At 55.8% G+C, this 20,284-nt stretch overlaps 8 protein-coding genes across 8 annotated transcripts; 2 read left to right on the top strand and 6 right to left on the bottom strand.

Moving 5' to 3' along the window:
* Positions 1-459: 459 nt before the first annotated feature.
* CCM_02140 (sugar transporter, putative) lies at positions 460-2,271 on the bottom strand (the record flags this gene model as incomplete). The annotated part of the gene is made up of 6 exons (XM_006667293.1): positions 460-504; positions 586-1,354; positions 1,405-1,664; positions 1,721-1,802; positions 1,854-2,107; positions 2,161-2,271. 6 exons carry the CDS (start codon positions 2,269-2,271, stop codon positions 460-462), a joined length of 1,521 nt encoding a protein of 506 aa, XP_006667356.1.
* Positions 2,272-6,320: 4,049 nt separating this feature from the next.
* CCM_02139 (serine peptidase, putative) lies at positions 6,321-8,174 on the top strand (the record flags this gene model as incomplete). The annotated part of the gene is made up of 4 exons (XM_006667292.1): positions 6,321-7,250; positions 7,309-7,417; positions 7,492-7,639; positions 7,706-8,174. 4 exons carry the CDS (start codon positions 6,321-6,323, stop codon positions 8,172-8,174), a joined length of 1,656 nt encoding a protein of 551 aa, XP_006667355.1.
* A 206-nt stretch (positions 8,175-8,380) lies between these two features.
* On the bottom strand, positions 8,381-9,412 carry CCM_02138 (steroid 5 alpha-reductase; the record flags this gene model as incomplete). Its single annotated transcript, XM_006667291.1, has 1 exon — positions 8,381-9,412. One exon carries the CDS (start codon positions 9,410-9,412, stop codon positions 8,381-8,383), a length of 1,032 nt encoding a protein of 343 aa, XP_006667354.1.
* A 543-nt stretch (positions 9,413-9,955) lies between these two features.
* CCM_02137 (DUF544 domain protein) lies at positions 9,956-12,928 on the bottom strand (the record flags this gene model as incomplete). The annotated part of the gene is made up of 1 exon (XM_006667290.1): positions 9,956-12,928. The coding sequence occupies one exon, from the start codon at positions 12,926-12,928 to the stop codon at positions 9,956-9,958; it is 2,973 nt and encodes a 990-aa protein (XP_006667353.1).
* A 1,082-nt stretch (positions 12,929-14,010) lies between these two features.
* CCM_02136 (ER associated DnaJ chaperone (Hlj1), putative) lies at positions 14,011-15,602 on the bottom strand (the record flags this gene model as incomplete). Its single annotated transcript, XM_006667289.1, has 3 exons — positions 14,011-14,576; positions 14,639-15,297; positions 15,373-15,602. The coding sequence occupies 3 exons, from the start codon at positions 15,600-15,602 to the stop codon at positions 14,011-14,013; spliced, it is 1,455 nt and encodes a 484-aa protein (XP_006667352.1).
* Positions 15,603-16,242: 640 nt separating this feature from the next.
* On the top strand, positions 16,243-16,707 carry CCM_02135 (mitochondrial ribosomal protein S19; the record flags this gene model as incomplete). Its single annotated transcript, XM_006667288.1, has 4 exons — positions 16,243-16,285; positions 16,347-16,362; positions 16,430-16,612; positions 16,674-16,707. 4 exons carry the CDS (start codon positions 16,243-16,245, stop codon positions 16,705-16,707), a joined length of 276 nt encoding a protein of 91 aa, XP_006667351.1.
* A 333-nt stretch (positions 16,708-17,040) lies between these two features.
* CCM_02134 (TFIID and and SAGA complex TAF10 subunit, putative) lies at positions 17,041-17,838 on the bottom strand (the record flags this gene model as incomplete). The annotated part of the gene is made up of 2 exons (XM_006667287.1): positions 17,041-17,451; positions 17,521-17,838. The coding sequence occupies 2 exons, from the start codon at positions 17,836-17,838 to the stop codon at positions 17,041-17,043; spliced, it is 729 nt and encodes a 242-aa protein (XP_006667350.1).
* A 538-nt stretch (positions 17,839-18,376) lies between these two features.
* On the bottom strand, positions 18,377-19,225 carry CCM_02133 (HDEL sequence binding protein, putative; the record flags this gene model as incomplete). The annotated part of the gene is made up of 4 exons (XM_006667286.1): positions 18,377-18,870; positions 18,934-19,000; positions 19,070-19,128; positions 19,198-19,225. 4 exons carry the CDS (start codon positions 19,223-19,225, stop codon positions 18,377-18,379), a joined length of 648 nt encoding a protein of 215 aa, XP_006667349.1.
* Positions 19,226-20,284: the final 1,059 nt, after the last annotated feature.

The raw sequence follows: 20,284 nt of genomic DNA, 5'->3' as shown, positions 1-20,284 counted from the left end.
TGTAGGTAGCTGTACGACTGGACGTTCCTAGACACTGCTTTAAACAACTAAGTCGAGTTCACCGCCGAATAACATGTAACGTCAAAGAGAGAATGAGGTTAGGCAGATATATTTTCAGGCAGCTGATGACTCGACGTTCCTAGGCACTGCTTTCACATGACCGAGCCTAGTTACATAGTGGTACGTCAGAGAGAGAATGGGGTCAGACAGGTACACATCTGTAGGCAGCTGTACGACTCGACGTCCTCATGCCCTGCTTTTTGAATGACCGAACACAGCTTAGCCATACCCAACATCGTATCAAACGTCACACAGAGAAAAACAAGTTGGACAAGTAAAGTCAATTGTGTAGGCAGCAAGGTGCTCCATGCATCCAGTCCCAGCACCAACAACTCGCTTACATGTATATCTAATGCAATAAAAAACGCTTATGTAATATATTTTCCGGCCCAAGTTAACTCATAGATTTGCAGTCGGCACGCGCCCTGTGGTATCATAGTTGGTCTAGTTTCTGTCAGAAAGCCCCAGCTCAGCGACTTCTGACGTTGGTGGTGAGTAGTCAATCCTCTCTCCAGCTTTTCGTACGCGCTTTCGGAAATCGTGGCTGTCGTTTCGAATCTTTCCAAAGGCAAAGGTATTGTTGTCAAAAATGTCATTCATTTCCTCCAAAGATCGGCCCTGTGTCTCTTGAAAGAAGAAAAAGACGTGAACAAAGGCGCCAACGCAAAATGACCCGAAAATAATGTAAAATCGCCACTGTATATTGCGGAATGCCGTCGGAGTAAAAAAGGTCAGGCTGAAGTTGCATCCCCAGTTGAAGAGAGTGGCCAACGACACGGCCTTTGATCGAATGTAGAGCGGAATAATTTCCGAGGGGTATATCCAGCCCATAGGTCCCCAGGTCAAAGCATATGTGGCGGTGAAGATGTAACTGCAGGCGATAATAGCCTGGCTCGCGCGGCCAGCGTAGAGTGTCCAGGTAACAGTTGGCGTGCCTTCGAGTCCGCCGGGGACGGGGTGGCCGTTGGTAGCCATGACGGCGGCCATGGTGAAATGCAAGATGGCCATGAGGAGACTGCCAGTCATCATGACCTTGCGACGGGGAAATCTGTCAGAATATAGCAGCGTCGGCACTGTCATGACAACGTTGATGACGTATTGAATACTGGAAATGGTGAGGTTTGTGGTGCCCGAAAGTCCGGCCATCTGAAAAATGTAGACAATGTAGTACATCAAAGCGTTGACACCACTGTACTGCGACCAAATGTGGGTGAAGCAGGCGACATGGAGGCGGATAATGTTGCGGCGGTTGAACAACTCGCCCCAAGAGGTAGACTTGTAACTATTTTCTTGCCTGGAGGAAGTGTGAGTGGATTGGCATGTGATCAAGTATTGAATACTTACTCAACTCTGTCCTTGATATCTTGCAACTCAGAAAGAGTATTCGGGTCGCTTTTGTCACCCTTGGCGCGAACCATGGCCAACACTTCCAGTGCCTCATCCCAGCGACCCTTGGTAGCGAGCCATCGTGGAGATCTCGGCATCATGGGTAGACAACAGAGTAGGGTCAGGGCAGGAACAATCTGCAGGCCCCACGGGAGCCGAAAAGCGACAGTAGAGTCGATGCGGGAGGCTCCGTACGAGACATAATACATGATGAGGATCTAGATGGAGAGTTAGACGAACAGCAGAGCGGGCATGAGAAGGTAGATGTACATACGCCCCAAGTTATCATCCATTGTTGCATGGCGATGAGCCGACCTCGCATATTAGACGGGCTCATTTCCGCAATGTAAATGGGACTTTGGCAAGTTAGCACGGCGTGGGATAGCACAGTTGACAAAACTTCTTACCCTTGACTGGTGAGTAGGCCAACGCCGGAGCCATTGATGATTCGAGCGACGATGAGCATAGATTTGTCTTGAACAGCGCACATGACGATGGAACCTGCAATAAATATAACGCAGGCAATCATCATGGAGTCTCGACGACCTATGTGATCGCCAATATACGACGAGACGAGCGCACCAAGCAAGCATCCGCCAGCCAACGAAGCCATGATGCCACCTTGAGTGACCGACTCTGGGTTGTCGAAATAGTCCTTGTACTGTATTGGTCGGTTAGTGATGAGTTAGTAGGAGAAAATCGGTAGCAACTTGCCTGCCATGTTGCTAAAATGGCCGAGAGGGACGAGACGCCAAAGCCCTGCAGTAAGCCACCAAGGGTGCAGAGGCCGCAGATGGCGTAGAGGTTTGTGATCTTGGGAACCATGGTGCGCGGTTGCAAGGAAGAGACGGTTGATCTAGATGGGAGCGACCACAACATGATTAATAGTCGGGCGGCCAGTTTTGGACGAGACGCGACTAATAAAGATCATTGACGTTTGCTTTTGACTTTTGGATTTTCTGTTGCAGCTGCGACTTGCGGCCGCGGGTCGCTCCGCCCGCACCAAGATGAAAGCCGACGTGGAACGCAGAGGAGTTGGGGCTGGCTGCTGGTACTTTAGTCGTTGTAGCGGAGGTGAAAAGGCAGCGCGCAGCAAATAGCGGGATGCCGTGGTAGTGCGCGAGGGCGCAAGATGATGACGATGGTGGTGAATGTAGGAGATGTAGACGAGTGTATAGGTAGTGGCAGGGAGAGGTAGCGCGGCTTGCAAGACGGGCAAGATGGAATGATGGAGGTTGGCGATGGACGACAGGAACTTCGAGCAGATAAGTGGTAGTGAGTGGATGGTGACAAGAGGAGACCAAGAAGTACCTCGAGTAGTGTGGAATAAAGTAGTGAGGAGAGTGAGTAGTGACGAGGAGAGGGAAAAGAGTTTTGGTGGCGGCCGCTTTGGGGAAGGAGCGCCGTCCAGGGTGGTGCAGCTGGAGCCACCCACGTTGCGAGAGCCGGGCCGGCGCTGGAAACGGAGCGGGTTGATGGATGATGGATGATGCGGACAGAATAGAAGAAAGCAAAATACCGACAGTAATACCTCGAGGCAGGGTAAAAGGCAGGTACCGGGTTTTCAAGAGCCACAGCCAGTGGCAGCCACTAATTTGTACAGGCGTTCTTTTTCAGATCCAACAGGGGCTAAATACTGCACTGCCAGAGCCTGCCACTTGGCGAACTTTACTAACCACGGTCCAAGCCACAGTCAGCCTTCCCACGCACTGTGGCACGCTGTACTCGCCTGGCGCGAGGCATGGCGCAGGGAAGTGGTGATCAGTGATGTGGACGCTGAAGGAATCAATCGACGGCTTAGACGCTGTAGATCGACAAAATTGAGGACACCTCTTTTCCTTGTCAAAGGCCGTTCGATTTGTTCCATGCCCCCTTTCAATCATCATCCGCCGGCTCTCCAATACAATCGCCACCCATTCATTATTCGCACAGTGCCGGCGGCCGTACCAACGAAGACATTCCGGCAGCCGGCTAACACATGGCTCGGCAGTTCGCAGTTGGTAGCTGCCAGCTGGCAAACCAACCCTCTGTTTGCTACTAGGTATGCCGGTGTTTGCTGATGCTATTACACCTTCTCATCGCATCACCGCCTTCTACAAAACATATCGAAAAGCTTGTCTCATTTGCTCGTGCTACTTATTCTTGGCGCCCCTTCGGAACCTATCCGTGGCAGGCGAGCTGAGAATTCATCTGCACCGTGTTATCCCTGAAAGGAACGGATGTCGACGCTCGTTCCATGGATTTCGGAACTCGCCAACCAATCATGACGCGACGCCTCGTTTCGCTGACTGGCTGCATCACCACCAACACTTCAACATGGCACTAGGCTGCACTCGCCTGATCTGCGCTGACGGGCGGCCTTGCGTAGCCTTGGCCAACGAGTCCGTCTCCACGTCGTCTACAATGGCATCCTGTTCGCGACATACCCGTGCCTTCTATCGCCATCGCATTCACCGGCGACCTCGCTCATTGTCGCAATTGGCGCCCTGAATGATTGCGTACCTTGCGCCCGGCCCTTGTCCTCTAACGCTAGTGCCTACCATCGCCGTCAGTGGCTTGCGCGCAATTTTGCAGCCCAAGCCGAGAGCCGTAAGACAAGAATAGCTCGCTTGTTGATAACCATCGTCACTCGCTTCGTTTCGTCGCCATGTCACAGCAGTACTCTATAAGATGAGTCACGCTATTCAGCCTGTTGTTGACAATTCACACTATATAAAGCCAGCTCATCCAAGCACTCTTCAATCTCAGGCAATGCGACCTCAAAATGGCGATCAAACAAAAAGCTCTAGAATCCTGGGACGGCGGGGAACCATGGCGAAAATGTCTTGGCTGCACCATTCTTCCTTCAGCGTGAGCATCTTATCGATGTGAGCCGTCTGCAAATCCAACCTCAAGTTGCACTAGTTAGCTGCCTTGTTCCCTGCCTTGGCCAAGAGATCGCCGCCTCTTACGGATGCACCATCAGCACTACCCACGAAGCCTCCGCCATTGCAGGACCAAGCCCTGCCATTCAACAAAGCAGCCGACTCCTACTGGTTGGTATTCAAGTCGCTATCAACTGTCTATCGTCGTCCTCCATTCGCGCGGTGTCAGTACCTGTCGTAACACCACCCAACCGGTTCACGCTCGACCTCGGGAAGATTACGTGTTGAACCGACGATCATTCAGTAAGGCAACACGCACATGTTCCTTTTCTGGTATCGCTTTCGTGAATTCTGCCAAGTTCCATCTGAACCGGATCTGGCTCAGCCTCGCTGCCAACACAGTTTGGCGTTTACGAACTACCCCTGAGCTGTCATCAATAACTTGGTTGCCTCAATATTAGACTTTCGGGCCAAGAGATTAAGACTTAACAAAGGGTTGAAGGCATGCAAAAGCCACACGAGGATACTAGACAGTAAAACGTGTTCAACACCTCCTCTCATAACCAACCCCGATATCGACTATCACTATATCCTGCATATCTACGCCAAGCACAAGTCGCTGCAAAAAGATACCAGAATCGTCTAATCCGAAAATTTTCAGATCACCAAACAAAGTGTCACAAGCTCGGGACGTCGGCGACCTGAGGTCATCGACCACGTACTATTACCTAACAGCAATGTTAGCTGCCTGTATTCACTATACAGACAAGACTCGAGGCTAACAAAAGTTGACGATATTCAACGCTATCTATTTTATTGCATAGACCGTTCAAAGATTTTCTAGTTCGGACTTGATCGGCGGGACAAGATAAGCCCTTCCATGGTAGATGCAATCGGCATCTTTAGGAGCTTGGCACAAGCCGAGCGACTTTGCAAAAAGACCACCTCTAGATGCAGACTGTTCGAGAATGCCAATGTCAATATTGTGTATCTTGGGGCTCGCCTTTGCACATATCCGGCAAAGCCACGGTGGAAATATTGCTGTCACGCAATTATCGATTGGATAGGAATCTGCCACGGTGCACCGTGTCATGACAATTTGGCAGGTCTCTACAGCCTGGTCTAGCCATGACAACCGCAGATACGATTATTTATTTATTTGCACGGGCCCTTTGTCTCCTATAACGAGGACACCTATATCCCCTTCTTCCCCCGCATTTTCTCCGCACCGCTCCTCCGCATTGCTCCTCCGCACTCCATCTACATATGCAAGGTGCGAAGGCGGTTTCTGTTACGTACCCATTACCATCTCGTCACCAACGTTTTGCAGCGCTTAGCAGGGGTTTCTCTTCACCGACCTGACTAGTAACGCAACGGTATCATGTTGGAGGGATGACCGGCTCTACTAATCTACTGTCTCGTGAGCTGCAGAGTCTCTGTGTCAGTCCTACCCAATTAGGAAGGTCGCACAACCGCCATATCGGCCACTATCCTTTCACGTCAAGTTATTAACTAATCCTGTCAGCCTCGTGGAGGTTCCGGAACTGCACTCTACAATGCAGCTAATTGTTGTTCGTGTCGATGTCATCCTTATGCATGGCGGCATGGGTCCGCCGCCCAATGCCTCCTTCTTGGTAACGTAGACTATTTGGATGTCCCTCGAAAGCCCGCAATACCATCCAATATTTGACAGGGCTTAGCAGGGATATCCATGGACAAGGTCCAACAAGATGCCCTTCTGGGCAACTTGCCCAGCTCAGCGTGGAGCCGAGCAGCCCCATGCCATTGAAGGCATACTAGAACGCAATCGATCCCGCATGAAACTGAGGAGCTGCTCTTCCTAAAGCTCCGATAGGGGCCATGCTTAGATATCTGCATGGAGCGAGATGGATATAACAACCTAGATGCCTCCCAGTGTGGCAATCACTTCCATTCATAGGTGTTTCCCCTACTTCGGTATCATCTTCCAATACCACATCAGATCGCTATCGACACCCACTCGCCCGCAGGATGAGATTCCTCACTCTTGCAGCCGAGATGCTCCTGGTGGCCAGCACGGCCACCGGCGCCCGGCCCGGCGAACGTCCCCGCCTGGGTGCGCCGGCCATCCACGTCGACGCCCCATCACCGGCCGACGGTGTCCAGAAGCGCGCCGACAGCCCGATCCACTGGGCCTGGTTCGACCAGCTGCTCGACCACAGCAACCCCGCGCTGGGCACGTTCAAGCAGCTGTACTACTACAACTTCCAAGACTATGCCGGGCCCGGCTCGCCCATCATCATGAACTCGCCCGGCGAGAACGAGGCGACGGGCTGGAACGGCTACGTGACCAACAGCACGCTGGCCGGCAACTTTGCCAAGAGCGTCGGTGGCGCGACCATCCTCCTCGAGCACCGCTACTGGGGGTACAGCTCGCCGCACGCCAACCTCACGACGGACGCCCTGCAGCACCTCACCCTGGACCAGCACCTGCGCGACCTCGTCTACTTTGCCAACCACGTCGACCTGGCGTTTGACCCGACGGGCTCGAGCAGGCCGGCGCGCGCGCCGTGGGTGCTGACGGGCTGCTCATACAGCGGCGCCGTCGCGGCCTGGCTGCACAAGCTGTTCCCGGGCACGTACTGGGCGTACCATGCCTCGAGCGCTGTCGTCGAGTCCATCAGCGACTTTTGGCAGTACCAGGACATTGTGCACGACACCATGCCCAGGAACTGCAGCGCCGACTACACAAAGGTGATGGAGCACGTGGACAAGGTGCTCCTGAACGGCACCGACACGCAAAAGAGCAGGCTCAAGAAGAAGTTTGGCTTTGCGCCGCTCAACGACGTCGACTTTGCCATTGCGATGCAGGACGGCAGCTATCTGTCGCAGAACCTGGGCTTTAGCGACCAAAAGCGCAACGTCACGGATAAATTCCACCAATTTTGCGACTACATCGAGGTGGGTTTCCGATGAAGATGTCCCGCACTGTGCTCAGACTGATCAATGGTGGTTGCAGAATCAATGGCCCGGCAGCAAAGCCCCCAAGCCTGGTCCCGAGGGCGTTGGCCTTTGTGCTGCCATCAATGGACTCTCCAAGTGGTTCAAAGAGCTCGACATCCCCAACGGTAAGTGATGATTTTGTTCGTTGGCTTTTGGAGGGAAAAAAACCCCCCCATCTTTGCTGATTTGTCGTATGCAGGCTGCGCCAGCTGGGGCTACTCCCGATGGACTGACCCCATGGATCTCGGCTGCTGGGTGACGGACGACTTCACCAGCCCCGTCTACCGCGACACGCGCGTCAACAACCCCGTGAACCGCCAGTGGCAGTGGATGCTCTGCAACGAGCCGTACGTGTGCGCCCCTGTTCCTCCAGGACCCTGCTTTGAACTCAATGACTGACAAACAACCCCCAGCTTCGAGTGGTGGCGCACCGGCGGCACGCCGGCCGGCCGGCCGCGCATGGTCAGTAAGCTCATCACCGTCGACGTCTGGCGGCGCCAGTGCGACCTCTTGTTCCCCGCGGTCAACGGCGCGCAGGTGGGCATCCGCAGCGGCCGCACCTACGAGCAGATCAATGCGCCGACGGGCGGCTGGCACGCGGCCGCCGACATGGAGCGCGTCGTGTGGTGCGATGCGGAAAACGACCCGTGGCGGCCAGCGACGGTGTCATCGCCGTGGCGGCCCGGCGGCGCGCTGGCGTCGACGGACCGGGCGCCGGTGCATGTGGTGCCCGGCGGCGGGCACTGCGTCGACATGCTCAAGGCGAATGCCGACGTGAATGAGGATCTGAAAAAGGTGTGGGATGCCGAGATTGAGCAGGTGACGAAGTGGGTGGGCGAGTTTTACGCGGAGAAGCAGAAGCCGTGGCCGAAACACAACTAACTATGCGATGACCCTGGGACAAATGGGATGAGCGAGTTTCATAGAAGATGAGGGTTTAGAGGTACTTGGGTATATACACTAGCGCAATCTGTACATGGAAAACTCGAGAGATGTACAATACAGTTCCACTCGACCTCTCTCTCACGGGAGGTGGTGCTGCGATTCCGAGACGAGTCTTGCTCTTGCCTACACATCAGGCCGCAGCTTCACCACACACCAGGAATGACAGCCCACTTCTTGTTAATCTTTTCGGGGCCAAACTTGTCGACATACCACTTTTTCCCATTCACCGCGCGGGGCAGCATCGTCAGCAGCTCATTGACGAAGAACGCCCTGGCGGGCGCGCAGCTCCACCCGGCGGCCATCCAGAAGCCGAGCCACTCGATCCATTCCAGCAAGTAGTGGGGGTAGAGCATGTACTTGAAGAGGCCGGCCTGGGGGATCTCGTAGTGTTTTTCGACGGCCACGGCCGCCGACGAGGGGGACGACGACGACGACGCGCCGCCGCTGCGACGGAGATGCTCCCGACGACGCTGCTCCTTGCGGCGAATCTCGCGCAGCTCCTCGTCGTGGAACCAGTTGCCGGCGAGGCCGACGTAGAAGACGGCGAGGCCGAGCGCAAACTGCGGCAGTGGCGACTGCGCGGCCCACGCGGCGTCGGTCACGGCGCCGTAGGCAGACAGCCACCCGCCGAGGCAGATGGCGTTGCACAGCTGGAAGCCGACGGCCATGGCCCAGACGGCGACGTGGATGGGCGCCATGGACGGTTGCATGAGGGGGAAGAGGATGGCGCGGTTGAGGTAGTGAATGACCTTTGGTTGATGGTCCGTGTTAGAAGGGGGCATGGGGTAGAGGCCGGGGGGGGGGGCACGTACAAAGAGACCGCCGAGGACGCGGTTCTGCCACGGCAGGTCGTGGATGCCGTGCTGCTGCGGGAGGGTATTCATTATGTACACGAGGGTCAGGAACCCAGGCGCTTCCATGGTCATCCAGGCGATGCGGCCGGGGATGTTGAGCGGGCTCCGGACTGACGTCTTGCCCATGCCGTACCACTTGACGACCCATTGCAGCGAGCCAATCTTTTGTATGCCGCCGCCAAAACGTAGATTAATACCAAAAAAAACAATCAAGGACAGGCGACAGGAGCAACTCACGATGGGGTACAGAAACTGCCAGATAAAGACGAGCGTCTCGTAGTTTTCCCGCGTGGGCGGCAGCCAGCCCTGCACAATGGCCATGATGGGCGGGTTGTTTCTGTTTTGTTTGTTTACTTGAGCCGAGTTTTCTCTTTGGCAGCGCTGTGGTGACAGAGGAAAGTGTCGAGAGCCTCCAATTCGGACGAGAAAACAAAAGCAGTGGGAAAATCTCGCAATGTTGATGGATATTGGAACTACCGTGTGCTGCCGGAAGAGACGTCACGGAGATACATATGCAGGAGCAAGATCGGTTCCGAGTCAAGTCGTCGATGCTCAGGAGCTCTAGTGGGGGGGTGGCGCCGCCGATCGTAACCGCCCTCGATCCAAGTAGCTAGTTAGTTCAACACTTGCACTGTACATCCGTTATAGTGTCATGCTTTTATTAAACATGTTTTCCCGTATCAGGTCGCCTATTCTATGCTCACGCGAAAGTAATTAAGAAAAAAAAACAGGATTCCCCTCTAGACAAAAGTTGGACCGGCCCTCACAAAAGAAGCTGCATCATACAAGAAAAGAAAAGAAAAACTCCCAACACCCGTACTTTCCATATACCCAGTCCAAAAGTCAGTTCCAAACACAAGTCCTTTACATGAGGAGGCAGTCTCGGTCTCTATCCCTGTAGGAACCCTGGCTCACTCGCCCTCCCAGCACCGGTCTCAACGGACGTACTCCCGGATTCCCAGGTCCGTACATTCCGGGGGTAGGCTGCGGCCGCACCTCCTCTGTCCTCCGGCCTCCCCCGCTCATACCCGTCGGCGGCGTCGATACCGGCGCGCCCGCTTCTCCCTGCCCCGGCTCGTAGCGCCTATCGTGCTGCGCCGCCTCATACGACGGCGGAGCCTCCTCACCCGTTTCCACAGCCGGTCTACTCACCGGCGGCCGTCCCGCAGGTCGCAGCCCCGTCGTGGCGGTCGTGGCTGCTGCGCGGGGTGGGACCAGCGGGCGAACATTTTGCGTCTGCGGCCGGGGAGGCTGCGGCGGCGGGGGCGACGACGACGCCGTGTGTATGCTGCTGCTGCGTCGGCCGCCGCCGGGGCTGGACACGCTCACGTTGACGTTGCTCGAGGAGCGTCGGAATTCGCTGTTGCCGGTGCTCGGGCGCAGCCGGGCGGCACCCATGTTATCGCGCGCCACGGGTTGCGGCCGCTGCCGGCCCTGCTGCTCGATGAATTGCTCCGAGAGGCGGCTCTCCCGCCGGCGGCGCTCCAGCTCCTCACGCTGGTTGTGCTCCTCCTCCTCCTGCAGCTGCAGCGCGAGCGCGAGGTCGCGGTCTTCTTGCTCGTGGGCGTCGCCGCTGCCGCCGGGGGACGACACGGGCTCTTCCTGGCGGTTCTTGCCGCTGCGGCGGGTCTGCACGGGCGACCACGCGTGGCTGTTGCTGCTGCTGGGCCCGGCCAGGTTTGGCGACCCGGCGGGGTAGAACTCGCCTGAGTACATGGCCGACAGCTCGCCGTGGACATCCTCGAGACTCTCCCAGACGACGTCATCGTGGCTGCAGTAGCCCGCGTCCGTCACGAGCGTCAGCAGCTGCATCGTGTGCGGGTGGCAGTACAGCGTGCTAAAGTGGTCGTTGCGGAAGAGAATGGCAAACGTGCCGGGCCGCATCGCCCTGCCAATCACTTCGATGCCCCACGGCGTGAGCTGAGTCGCCGATTCTTCCATGAACATTTTAATCGTCACGATGTCTTGGTAGAGCTGCTGCTCCGCCTCCGTGAGGCCGACCCCGCTCGAGTCCGACAGCTTGGCCTCGAGCTCCTCCTCGCGGAAGAGCAGGTTCTGCGCGTCTTCGTACGAGGGCGCCTGCCGTTCAAAGGCCTCGTACGCGGGGTCCGTCTTGGCTGGCAGCCAGCCGTGGATGAGCGGGATCGAAAAGGTCGCATAGAGCCGCATCTCGAGGCTGTTTTCAAAGGTGCCCGGCATCAGGCCGTCGCGGTCGGTGGGGTCCAGATGGGTCAGCGAGCTGTGCTTGTAGGCCGTCATCATTTCCTCGGTCGGGACGAAGCGCGGGTTGACATTCATGCCCGTGTGCAGGCTCTGCAAGAACTCGTAGAGCTCGCTGATGTCGGGGAGAGCATCGTCGGACGACGTGCGCCCGGGGGACATGAGCTCGTCAAAGACGGCGTCCAGCAGCAGATTCAGGCTGACGCGCTCGCGGGAGCGGAGCACTTGCACGAGAGTCGTCTCGGGGGTGTCCGCTGGCGTGGTAAGACTCAGGGCATTCACCAAGGCGACGAGAGGGCAGGGCCCGTTTTCGTTTTGCACCAGGATGGGGGAGACGCGGCTTTTGGACGAGCTGGGGTCGACCCAGCTGATATTCTTGATTTGGTACGTCTCAGCCTGGCCGTCCACAGGCCGCCGAGTGGTGGCCCATCTCTGCGATGGCTCGGGCTGTCGCGGTGGTAGCGCAGGTCGCTCGTTTTTCTCGGACACCAGCAGGCCTGTTATTTGCGGCGCATGTTGTGATTGCGAGGATTGTATTGGTGGCTCGTAGCCAATAGGTTCGATAAGAGGAACGTCGATTTGCGGCAGGTATTGTGGTTGCGAGGGTTGCGTTGGTGGTTCGTAGCCAATAGGTTCGATAAGAGGGGGATGTAGTTGAGGTTCGTTCTTTTGTTCGTTTAGTGTTGGAATTGGGGGACTTTCTGGGGCCTCGTCCTTGCTTTCCACCGCTGTTGTCGTCGTAGCTTCATTCATGCGTTGCCCATGTTCTGATGTTAGCTCGTCCCACGGCGTTGCAGGGGCCTCGAAAACATGTGCTGCAGAGCCCTTCTCCGCTCCCGTACTTGGGGCGCTCGATTTCGGAACAGCCGGGGTATTCAGGGTAGCGTCCCCGGCAATCGACGACGCTTCGGAGTCAATCATGTTCCACTCATCCTGGTCCGAGTCCCCGCCTGCTGTCTTGTTGGTCGCGCTTCTCTTGATCTTGGGAGTGCGGCCGAGGTCGTCCCACGCCTGCTGGTCGCCAAAGATGTGGGAGAAGTCGTCGGCCGGCTTCACCAAGGTGCCCTGCGAGTCAGCCTGGTTCTTTGTCACATTCTGCGACTCGCCGCCCCAGACAGACTGCTCCTCCGGCGTCGGCACGCTCAGCGGCTGCAGCGGGTGGGTGTACGATGTCGCGTCCAGCTCCACGGCGTTGTGCTTGCCCCAGGGATCCTGCTGGAACTCGGGCGGCAGCACGGGCGGCGACATATGCGGGACGCGCGCGTCGTCCGAGACCGATGTCATGCCGGTGGGCTGCGCGTATAGCGCGGGGCCCCAGGGGTTGTTGGTGGCCGAGTCCAGGTGCATCTTGGACAGGGCCTCGGTCGGCGGCGCCTGGGATGCGGCACCTTCTCTATTGCGGAACGGATTTGAGCTGGTCGACTTGCCGCCGCCTGGGCGCAGTATGCTCGGTATTCGGTTTATAGACTGGGTCGGTTTCTTGTCGCCCTCGGCTGTTGTTGTGGTGCTGGTGGTGGCCTCGTGCAGCGGCTGCAAGACTGACGCGGGTGATGGCGGGGTTGGCAGGCTGGCGGGAGCAGCCGTAGGACTGTCGCCCGAGGTCTGGAACGACACCATTTTCAGTGCAGCACCAATTGTGCCGCTTCACGCTGTTTTCGTATGCTGTAGTCAAGTATCCGTAGGCAGTCTGGTTTAGGCAAGTCGGATCGTGGGAGGTTGGGACCCTGGTGCCTTGTGATGACGACAAAGGTGGACTAGTTAGAGGCGCTTAGCTGTTGTTGGGGGTTCAATCGATGTACGAGGCTCGCAAGTTATTAGGTGTCAAGGTCAAGATTTTCTGATGAGATGCCAGAGTCGTTCCAGTCTGTAGGCTTGGGGCACAGCCGCATAGGTATCCAATGCCCGGGATGTCGGATGTTGTCTAGTTTGCTTTCTCGGCAAAGTTGGCCAGGCGCGAAACCACAAGGCTGGCTGCGGACGCTGAGGTTTCGTGGCGCAGGTTGATGGTGGGTCTGGAGGGACTCACCCCAGATTTATATCGTGCTGTTTTAATATGGGTAGCATGCCAGACAATAACTAATTGAAAAGTCTGTTTTTTACTTTACATCTTCCTTTCAACTACCAATTGACTTTAGCTGACGGAAAGTATATCATGGCCAGGCTTGTCCTCTAAGCGTAGACAGGTAGAGTTTACTAACTCGGTGGTGGGGATGGCTGATGTGCACCAACGCAGGCACATACGTAACACGCTACGTACCCGAGTAAATTTAAAATGCGAATGCGACGAGATGCCACTGGCTGCGGGGTATTACTTACTTCATTGTATTGCCGCTGATAGGGCTGTGCAGGGGCTTCATCTAGTTCGATGCATTTCTTGGCAAGGCTAAACCAAGAGAATGGTCGACTTCATAAGACCGCCTCTTCTGAAAGTTTGCACCATGACATTGCGTAACTAGGGATATATCTACATGCTATATTCATGAATGTATTATATGCTTCTTCGACATCAACCATGCAGCAGCAACTCTACCCGGTCTCGACACCAAATACTATGCACAACACACGTTGTTTTTTCGCGAGTACACACACACCTAAACGCCGTAGAAACAAGACGCCACAAAAAGTTCCCCATCCAACCTTGATATACTTTCAAATTTGAAGCCCCCTCTTGTTCATGAGACGGGACGCACGTCGGCCCTCTATTTCCCCTTCTTGCTCTTCTCCACCAGCCCCGTCCACCGTCTGCAGTGCGGCATCTCGAGCGCGTCCGCCAGCGCCATCTTGACCTCGTCCTGGTAGAACCACCCCGTCGCGTCCTCGCGCATCCGCCGCTGCGTCGCCTGCTCCCGCTCGCACCCGCTCCGGATCTGCTGCAGCGCGCTCTGCTCCGCCACCCGGTCCAGGTCGCCCAGCTGGCCCTTGGTGTACTGCCGCACGTCCCGCTCCCGCACAAAGTACTTGATCCCGTGCACCGGCGTCGTCCGCTCGTGCGTGTACGGCGCGCTGGGGTTGTCAAACGCCATGTTGGGCGTCGCCGGCCCGCCGTCCCCGCCAAAGAGGGACGTGAGCAGCGGGAAGATGAAGAACAGTAGGATCGGCAGAATGCCAATCAGGTTCTGCAGGCCGCCGCCGCCGCCTTGCGTCTCCTCCGGTCGGTTCTGGGTGTCGCGTGGCCGTCCGCGGGGCCTCGCACCGCCGAATTGGTGCACGCGGATGCCCGGGCCGCCGCCAAAGTTAAAGACAAACTGAGGGCCTGTATCAAAGACTGTAGATGGTGCATCGTTAGCCAGCGTTCACATGTATAGACAAGAATTGGTTCCGCCATACCTCCGCCGCCACCAAAGCCGCCGCCGCCAAAGCCGCCGCCGAAAAACCGCGCAAACATCTCCTCGGGGCTGATATCCTCATCCCAGCCGCCGCCACCACCACCACCGCCCATGGGACCGCCCTGCCGCGCGCCCATGCCGCCTGATGGCTGCCGCGATGCAAACCCGGAGAAGGGGCTCTGCGCCTGTGCCTGCGCGAAGCGGCTGTCCGGGTCGGTGCCGAAGCGGTCATACTTTTCCCTCTTCTCCTTGTCGCCGAGCACGCCAAACGCACGGCTGACCATCTTGAAGGCCTCGTCGGCGTTTTCGTGGCCGTTCTTGTCCGGGTGCGTCAGCAGCGACTGCTTGCGGTATGCCTTTTTGATCTCCCCCTCAGTGCATGTCCGCCGCACCGACTCGAGGTCCAAGATCTCGTAAAACGCTGTCGCGTCGCAGCGCCGGATTCGCAGCACCGCCGCCTTTTGCTCGACCGTGTAGGACCGGCCCTGGTTGCCCTGGTTGTGGTCGCGCGCCCGCGCCGTGCCGCCGCCCGTGTCGGCCCCGGAGGCCTTTGCGTCTGGCATGTCGCAGAGAACGCCGTGTGTGTAGGTGTGTGTTTTTAGGTGTGACTGGGAGAGCTCTGTGTCTGTATCTTTGGGTGTCGGGTCCAAGTGCGTGTCCCTGGGCAAGCGACGGGGAGATGGGGACAAGGCGATGAAAAATGATCAACGCCGCCGCCGTCGAGATTCTCTTCGCTGGTGATGGGTACGGATATCCTCGATGAGGCGAGTTGGCCGTCTATGGAAAGCAAATGGATCAGATGCCAGCCCGGCTTTGATTTTGTTGGTTGATGTGGCTTCTTCCAGCGGACTTTGGGGGAACGGGGGACTGCGCGGTGGAGCTGCCGCAAAGGGTTCAGCGGCCGGCGTGGCAACAGGGGCGTGTATGAAGACGCTATCAATTACCCCAACGGAGACGGCAAGCATGGTTTATGGTGTGGAAATGCTCAGATTATCCTCCCACAATTATATCCAGGACTTTGTTTATTTGTCTATTGTATGGCCAGTTATACGGACAAATTCCCCCAGCGTGTTGCTCAACGCAAAGCGTTGTTCTACACGACGTGGTTACCCGTTGCCCCACGTGATGACATCGTTGCGCTGGTACCCTATAACCGACTTAGAGTTTAGCTTTAGGGGTCTACACATTTCTGCACCACGGTGAAAGTTCGTGGAATAGGAGGTCCTTTTTATCGCTGGTTCTAGTTATAAGTTTTTGTTCGTTTTCGTCGGCCATTTGGGTATGTTTCATGTAGTGTCTTAGGCAGTTCAACGACCTAAGTACCTACCTAGTTCAATAAAAACGGCCGTGGAACAGCAATGCTAGAACTTGATCATAACGGACAAGAGTAAACAGGAGGAGGAAAAAAACAACCAAAAAGAGGAAAACATGTAAAGAAATACAAAAAAGTAAAACAAACAGTTTAAATACCATATACCAACCCACACACGCACAGGCGACGCGGAATAGCCACGACATCACGTGATCTACATTGGTTCCGACACCTGCGCCAAAGTCGATACAAGCTTGCGATCTCACCAGTCATCCAGCCCCAAACCAGTCACAATGCAGCCCACAAGATTACTTCTGAAGCGCTCCGTATGGAAGGGTAAGAATCGCCATCCTCAATTGCTCCTACTCAAGCGATACTAACCAGACCATTTCTCCAGGGCCCAATCTCGTCCCGTAAGATCCTCCAGCACCCCGAAAAAAACCCCAAATCTGCCAATTCCTAACCCGCAATCGATTACAGCCTGCCCATTGTGTGGCCGAAAAAGGCCGGCGACAAGGTCCCCCCCGTGCGCACTCAGGCACGCTCCGCGACGATTTTGCCCAACTTTGTCGGGCTCAAGTTTGAGATTCACAACGGCAAGGACTATCTCCCGCTGCTGATAACGGAAGACATGGTCGGACACAAGCTGGGCGAGTTTGCGCCGTACGTACCTCGGATGGTTTGCACAGGAGAGATGGCTTGGGGGCTAACAGGATTGGTGTAGGACGCGGAAACCGAATATTTACGGCAAGAAGTAAAGACGAACAGTACCGAATGAGGGAGGATTTGCGACAGGAAGCGAGGTCGCGCTGTACAAATACCACATTGTATCAATACGAATACATAATCAGCAACAAACGAAGTTATCTGTCAATCCGTGGAGATCATTATTTATTCGGTGGTTCAAAGTACGGAATCATGTTGTTGCCTCGCTGTAGCGTTCATTCCACGCGGGCAGTGTCCCCCGGCCAAATCCAACGCCAGAACGCCAATCCATACGTAACAATACCAATACCAAAATCCCGCAAGCCCGTAGGCGTCAAAAGAAGAAAGCCCGCCGACATCATCTAAACTCTCGCGCGGTGGCGCCTCTACCGGTAAAACTCACTCCGCTTCACATTCACGCCGTACTCGCCGACCGCCATGCCGAGGTCCTCCATGGTCAGGACCGTCCTGTTCTGGCTGCCGCCCTGGCCGCCGCCACCGTACCCGGGCCGCTGGATGCCCAGCGGCGCGCCCTTGCCCTGGTCCTTGTTGCCCGGCTGCCCGGCCTGCTGCCCGGGAATGGGGAAGCCGGCGGCGGCGCCGAGCGAGCCCATCGGGTTGTTGGCGTTTGTGTTGCTCGACGCCCGGATGCGGCTGTACTGGTACGCGTCGGCCGCGATGTCGGCGATGAACTTTTGCGTCGCGAGCGCGAGGAGCCGCGCCAGTCGCTGGTCCGTCTGCGGTGGCGGGGGGAGGCCGGCCTTGGTCATGTAGTATTGGGTGACGGCGTCGGGGATCTAATGCATCAAGATCAGCTCAAAAACTAGAGAAAAGGAGGAAAAGAAAGAAAGACGGAGTAGTCGTACAATGGGTGCGCAATCGTCCACCTTGTTGAGAAATTCGCGGAGAGAAGTGTCCTTGCGCGAGGGCAGCTTCGAGTCGCCAGCAGGGAGCTGGACTGGGCCGTTGACCTCGCCGTTGGGGGCCGCGGCCGGCTGCTGGCTGCTGTTGGGGGCGTCGCCGGCCATGTTGGGATACTCGATGCACACGTCCTTTTTGCGGATGGAGGTGGGCAAAATGTGCGCCTGCAGATGGTTGAAGTGATGATGGCTTATTTGAACCGGCCGTCCTACGGGCGCGATGCAAGACCCGCACGTGACCGTAAACAGGTGCGCTGTCGGCATAGTGGTAAAATGGCGAATACAAGCACATTTATATCTTTTCTGAAGACCTTTTCCATTATAGATAGTATCTGTAATGTTTGAATCCTGAACTTGGAATTTGTTTTATGTTCCACCCTGCCCCCTGCCGCGTTGCCACCATCTCCCCTCTACAGCCTTGGTGAAATGGCGACAGCAAAACCACGTTGAACATTTTTCTGACTTTTGAATTGTTTTGTATTCGTTATCAGTAAGATTTTTGACTCGTAAAATTGTAATTACTTTTATTGTCCATCCTACCCCTGGTGCTGCGTTGCCACAACCTCCCCTGCACATCATGGCGTGCCCAGAGTCGCCTTGTCCAAGCAAACGAGCTCCCCAAACGCCGTCTAAGTGCAAATAAAGTGTTGTGGATGAAGTGTGACGATTCGATTTTTTTTTCGTCTCGAATATCGTGTGAATGAAGCTGCTTTTTCGCGATCCTGATGATGATGGGTTGATAGGTGCGTCAGTGCACCACCGCGTACGCCCGCCCCAAGACCGCTAGGAGCAAACAGCCTGCTTAAACGGGCAGCTTAAACTTCTTGCCCTTGAGAACCTTGGTGTAGTAGACATAGAAGAAGTCGCTGTAGAGGACGGTCTGGATGAGGCCAGCAATAATGGCAATCCAGTCGGGCTTGTGGTTGGGCTCGGTAAAGTAGCGGTAGATCCAGTTGGGAATGTAGAGGGCGCGGTAGCTACCGAGAGCGAAGAGATAGTGGGTGGTGATGGTCTCCGCCTCGCCGGTGCGTTGCAGCATGAAGAGCTGGGGCAGGATGGCGACAGACTCGAGCCAGATGGAAAAGGCCCAGAGGACCTCCATGACGGTGTAGCGGACGGGGAAGAGGACGGCGAGGACGGCGGCACCGCCCAGGAGGTACTGGACGCGAAAGGTGTCGACATTGGGGTCGTTGGTGGGCTTGTAGGCGTTGGTCATGAGGTAGATGATGTAGCCCTGCGAGCCGATGAAGAGGACCTTGAAGACAAAGTTGTACAGGCTGTTGGTGGCGAAGAGATCTGCGAGTCAAACAGGCCAATGGTTAGTCAATGGGGCGCGAGACAGCAAGAGGGGAAACGAACCGAGATATCTCGCCACATAGACCATGAGGTAGAGAGCTTGCGACTTGAAGGAGATGCCGGAGCAGCTCTGATTGAAGAGTGGTTAATGGATGTCATTGTGCGCCGCGAGGGAGCTAGGAACAGAGCGAATACGCACATTTAACTGCACCATTTTGTGCAGCAGGACGAAGATGCTGGCCAAGTGCGAAAAGTCCGCTGAAGTATCGTGTTAGCATGGTCGAGGGGGCAGTGTTTTGAAGCTGTCGCCGGGGGGGATTGGCGCACCAGCAACGCGAAAGAGGTTGAGCGGCATTGTGAAGGCTTGGAAGCTTGCGCTCCTCGTCAGAAAGAAATAACTAAAATCGAGAGATTCCAGAGGAACCGAATAGGAATTAGATTTCGCGCGGGAGGTTCGAAGTGAGCGGCGACTCGGAGACGTTTGGGGGATGGTGGTTGCGCGAGGATGAAAGGGAGTCGAGAAACCAAAAAGGACACGACACGCGCTGGCGCCCTCATTGGTAGATTTTGGTTTGCCCCAGTCTGTGAGCGATGAACAGCGTCATTCTGGCGGGCCGCGACGACGGGCGTGGGCTGGTTTCAGCGTGCTATTCAGTGACTTTACAGTGGATTACAGAGCTTGCCAAATCGGGCTAGCGTGATTGCGGCTGCTGGTCAGGGGTGGGTTGATGCTACTGCAGGGGTTGATCAGGTCCAAGCTCAAGTGGCAGGTTGATGAAGTCGTGGACGAGGTTTGGGGAGCACTTTACGAGGTGGAATATCTCACGAAACCAAAAGAAAGAACTCCGCAAGAGGAATAAATCTATAGTCGATTAAATTCTATAATGTCTGGTCAAGGTTGGGATCATCAAGCACCACCAGTTGGGAAAACTACTTGCGCGAGAGCTATATATATCTTTTGGGGGAAAAGAATATAAACAAATTAAAGCAATTAGCCAACTATTTGATTTCACTAGTACTAGGTACCTATATAGCATGAAAGGAACAGTTCAAGCTGGATGCTGGTAAAGAGACATCATCTTTTTTCCACGACACCCGCAATTGTCGGCTGCCGCAGTGCGCACCCACTGTATTTACAGCACTTGTTGGACGTACTTCTCCCTCACCATTATGAACAGGCTGAAGAAATTGCTGCGAACGCGCTGCCCAAGCTGAGGAGCTCATCGCAACCACCTCGTTAGGCCTAATCAACTCGTCGGCGTTGGTTCTCTTTCCGTTGAACATGATTCTTGGCAGCTGAGCGTCCAAGCCAAAGGCCTTTATCGACTCGGAGGTCTTGACACGAACTGAACGTTACGGTTTTGCGATTATACGAACCAGATTGTGGGACACCATGGAAAACCAAAATGGTAAA

The sequence above is a fragment of the Cordyceps militaris genome (assembly GCF_000225605.1).
Source record: "Cordyceps militaris CM01 unplaced genomic scaffold CCM_S00002, whole genome shotgun sequence".
Classification (NCBI taxonomy): Eukaryota; Fungi; Ascomycota; class Sordariomycetes; order Hypocreales; family Cordycipitaceae; genus Cordyceps; species Cordyceps militaris.
Note: the sequence above shows the minus strand (reverse complement) of the source record. Positions and strands in the feature narration are given on the sequence as shown.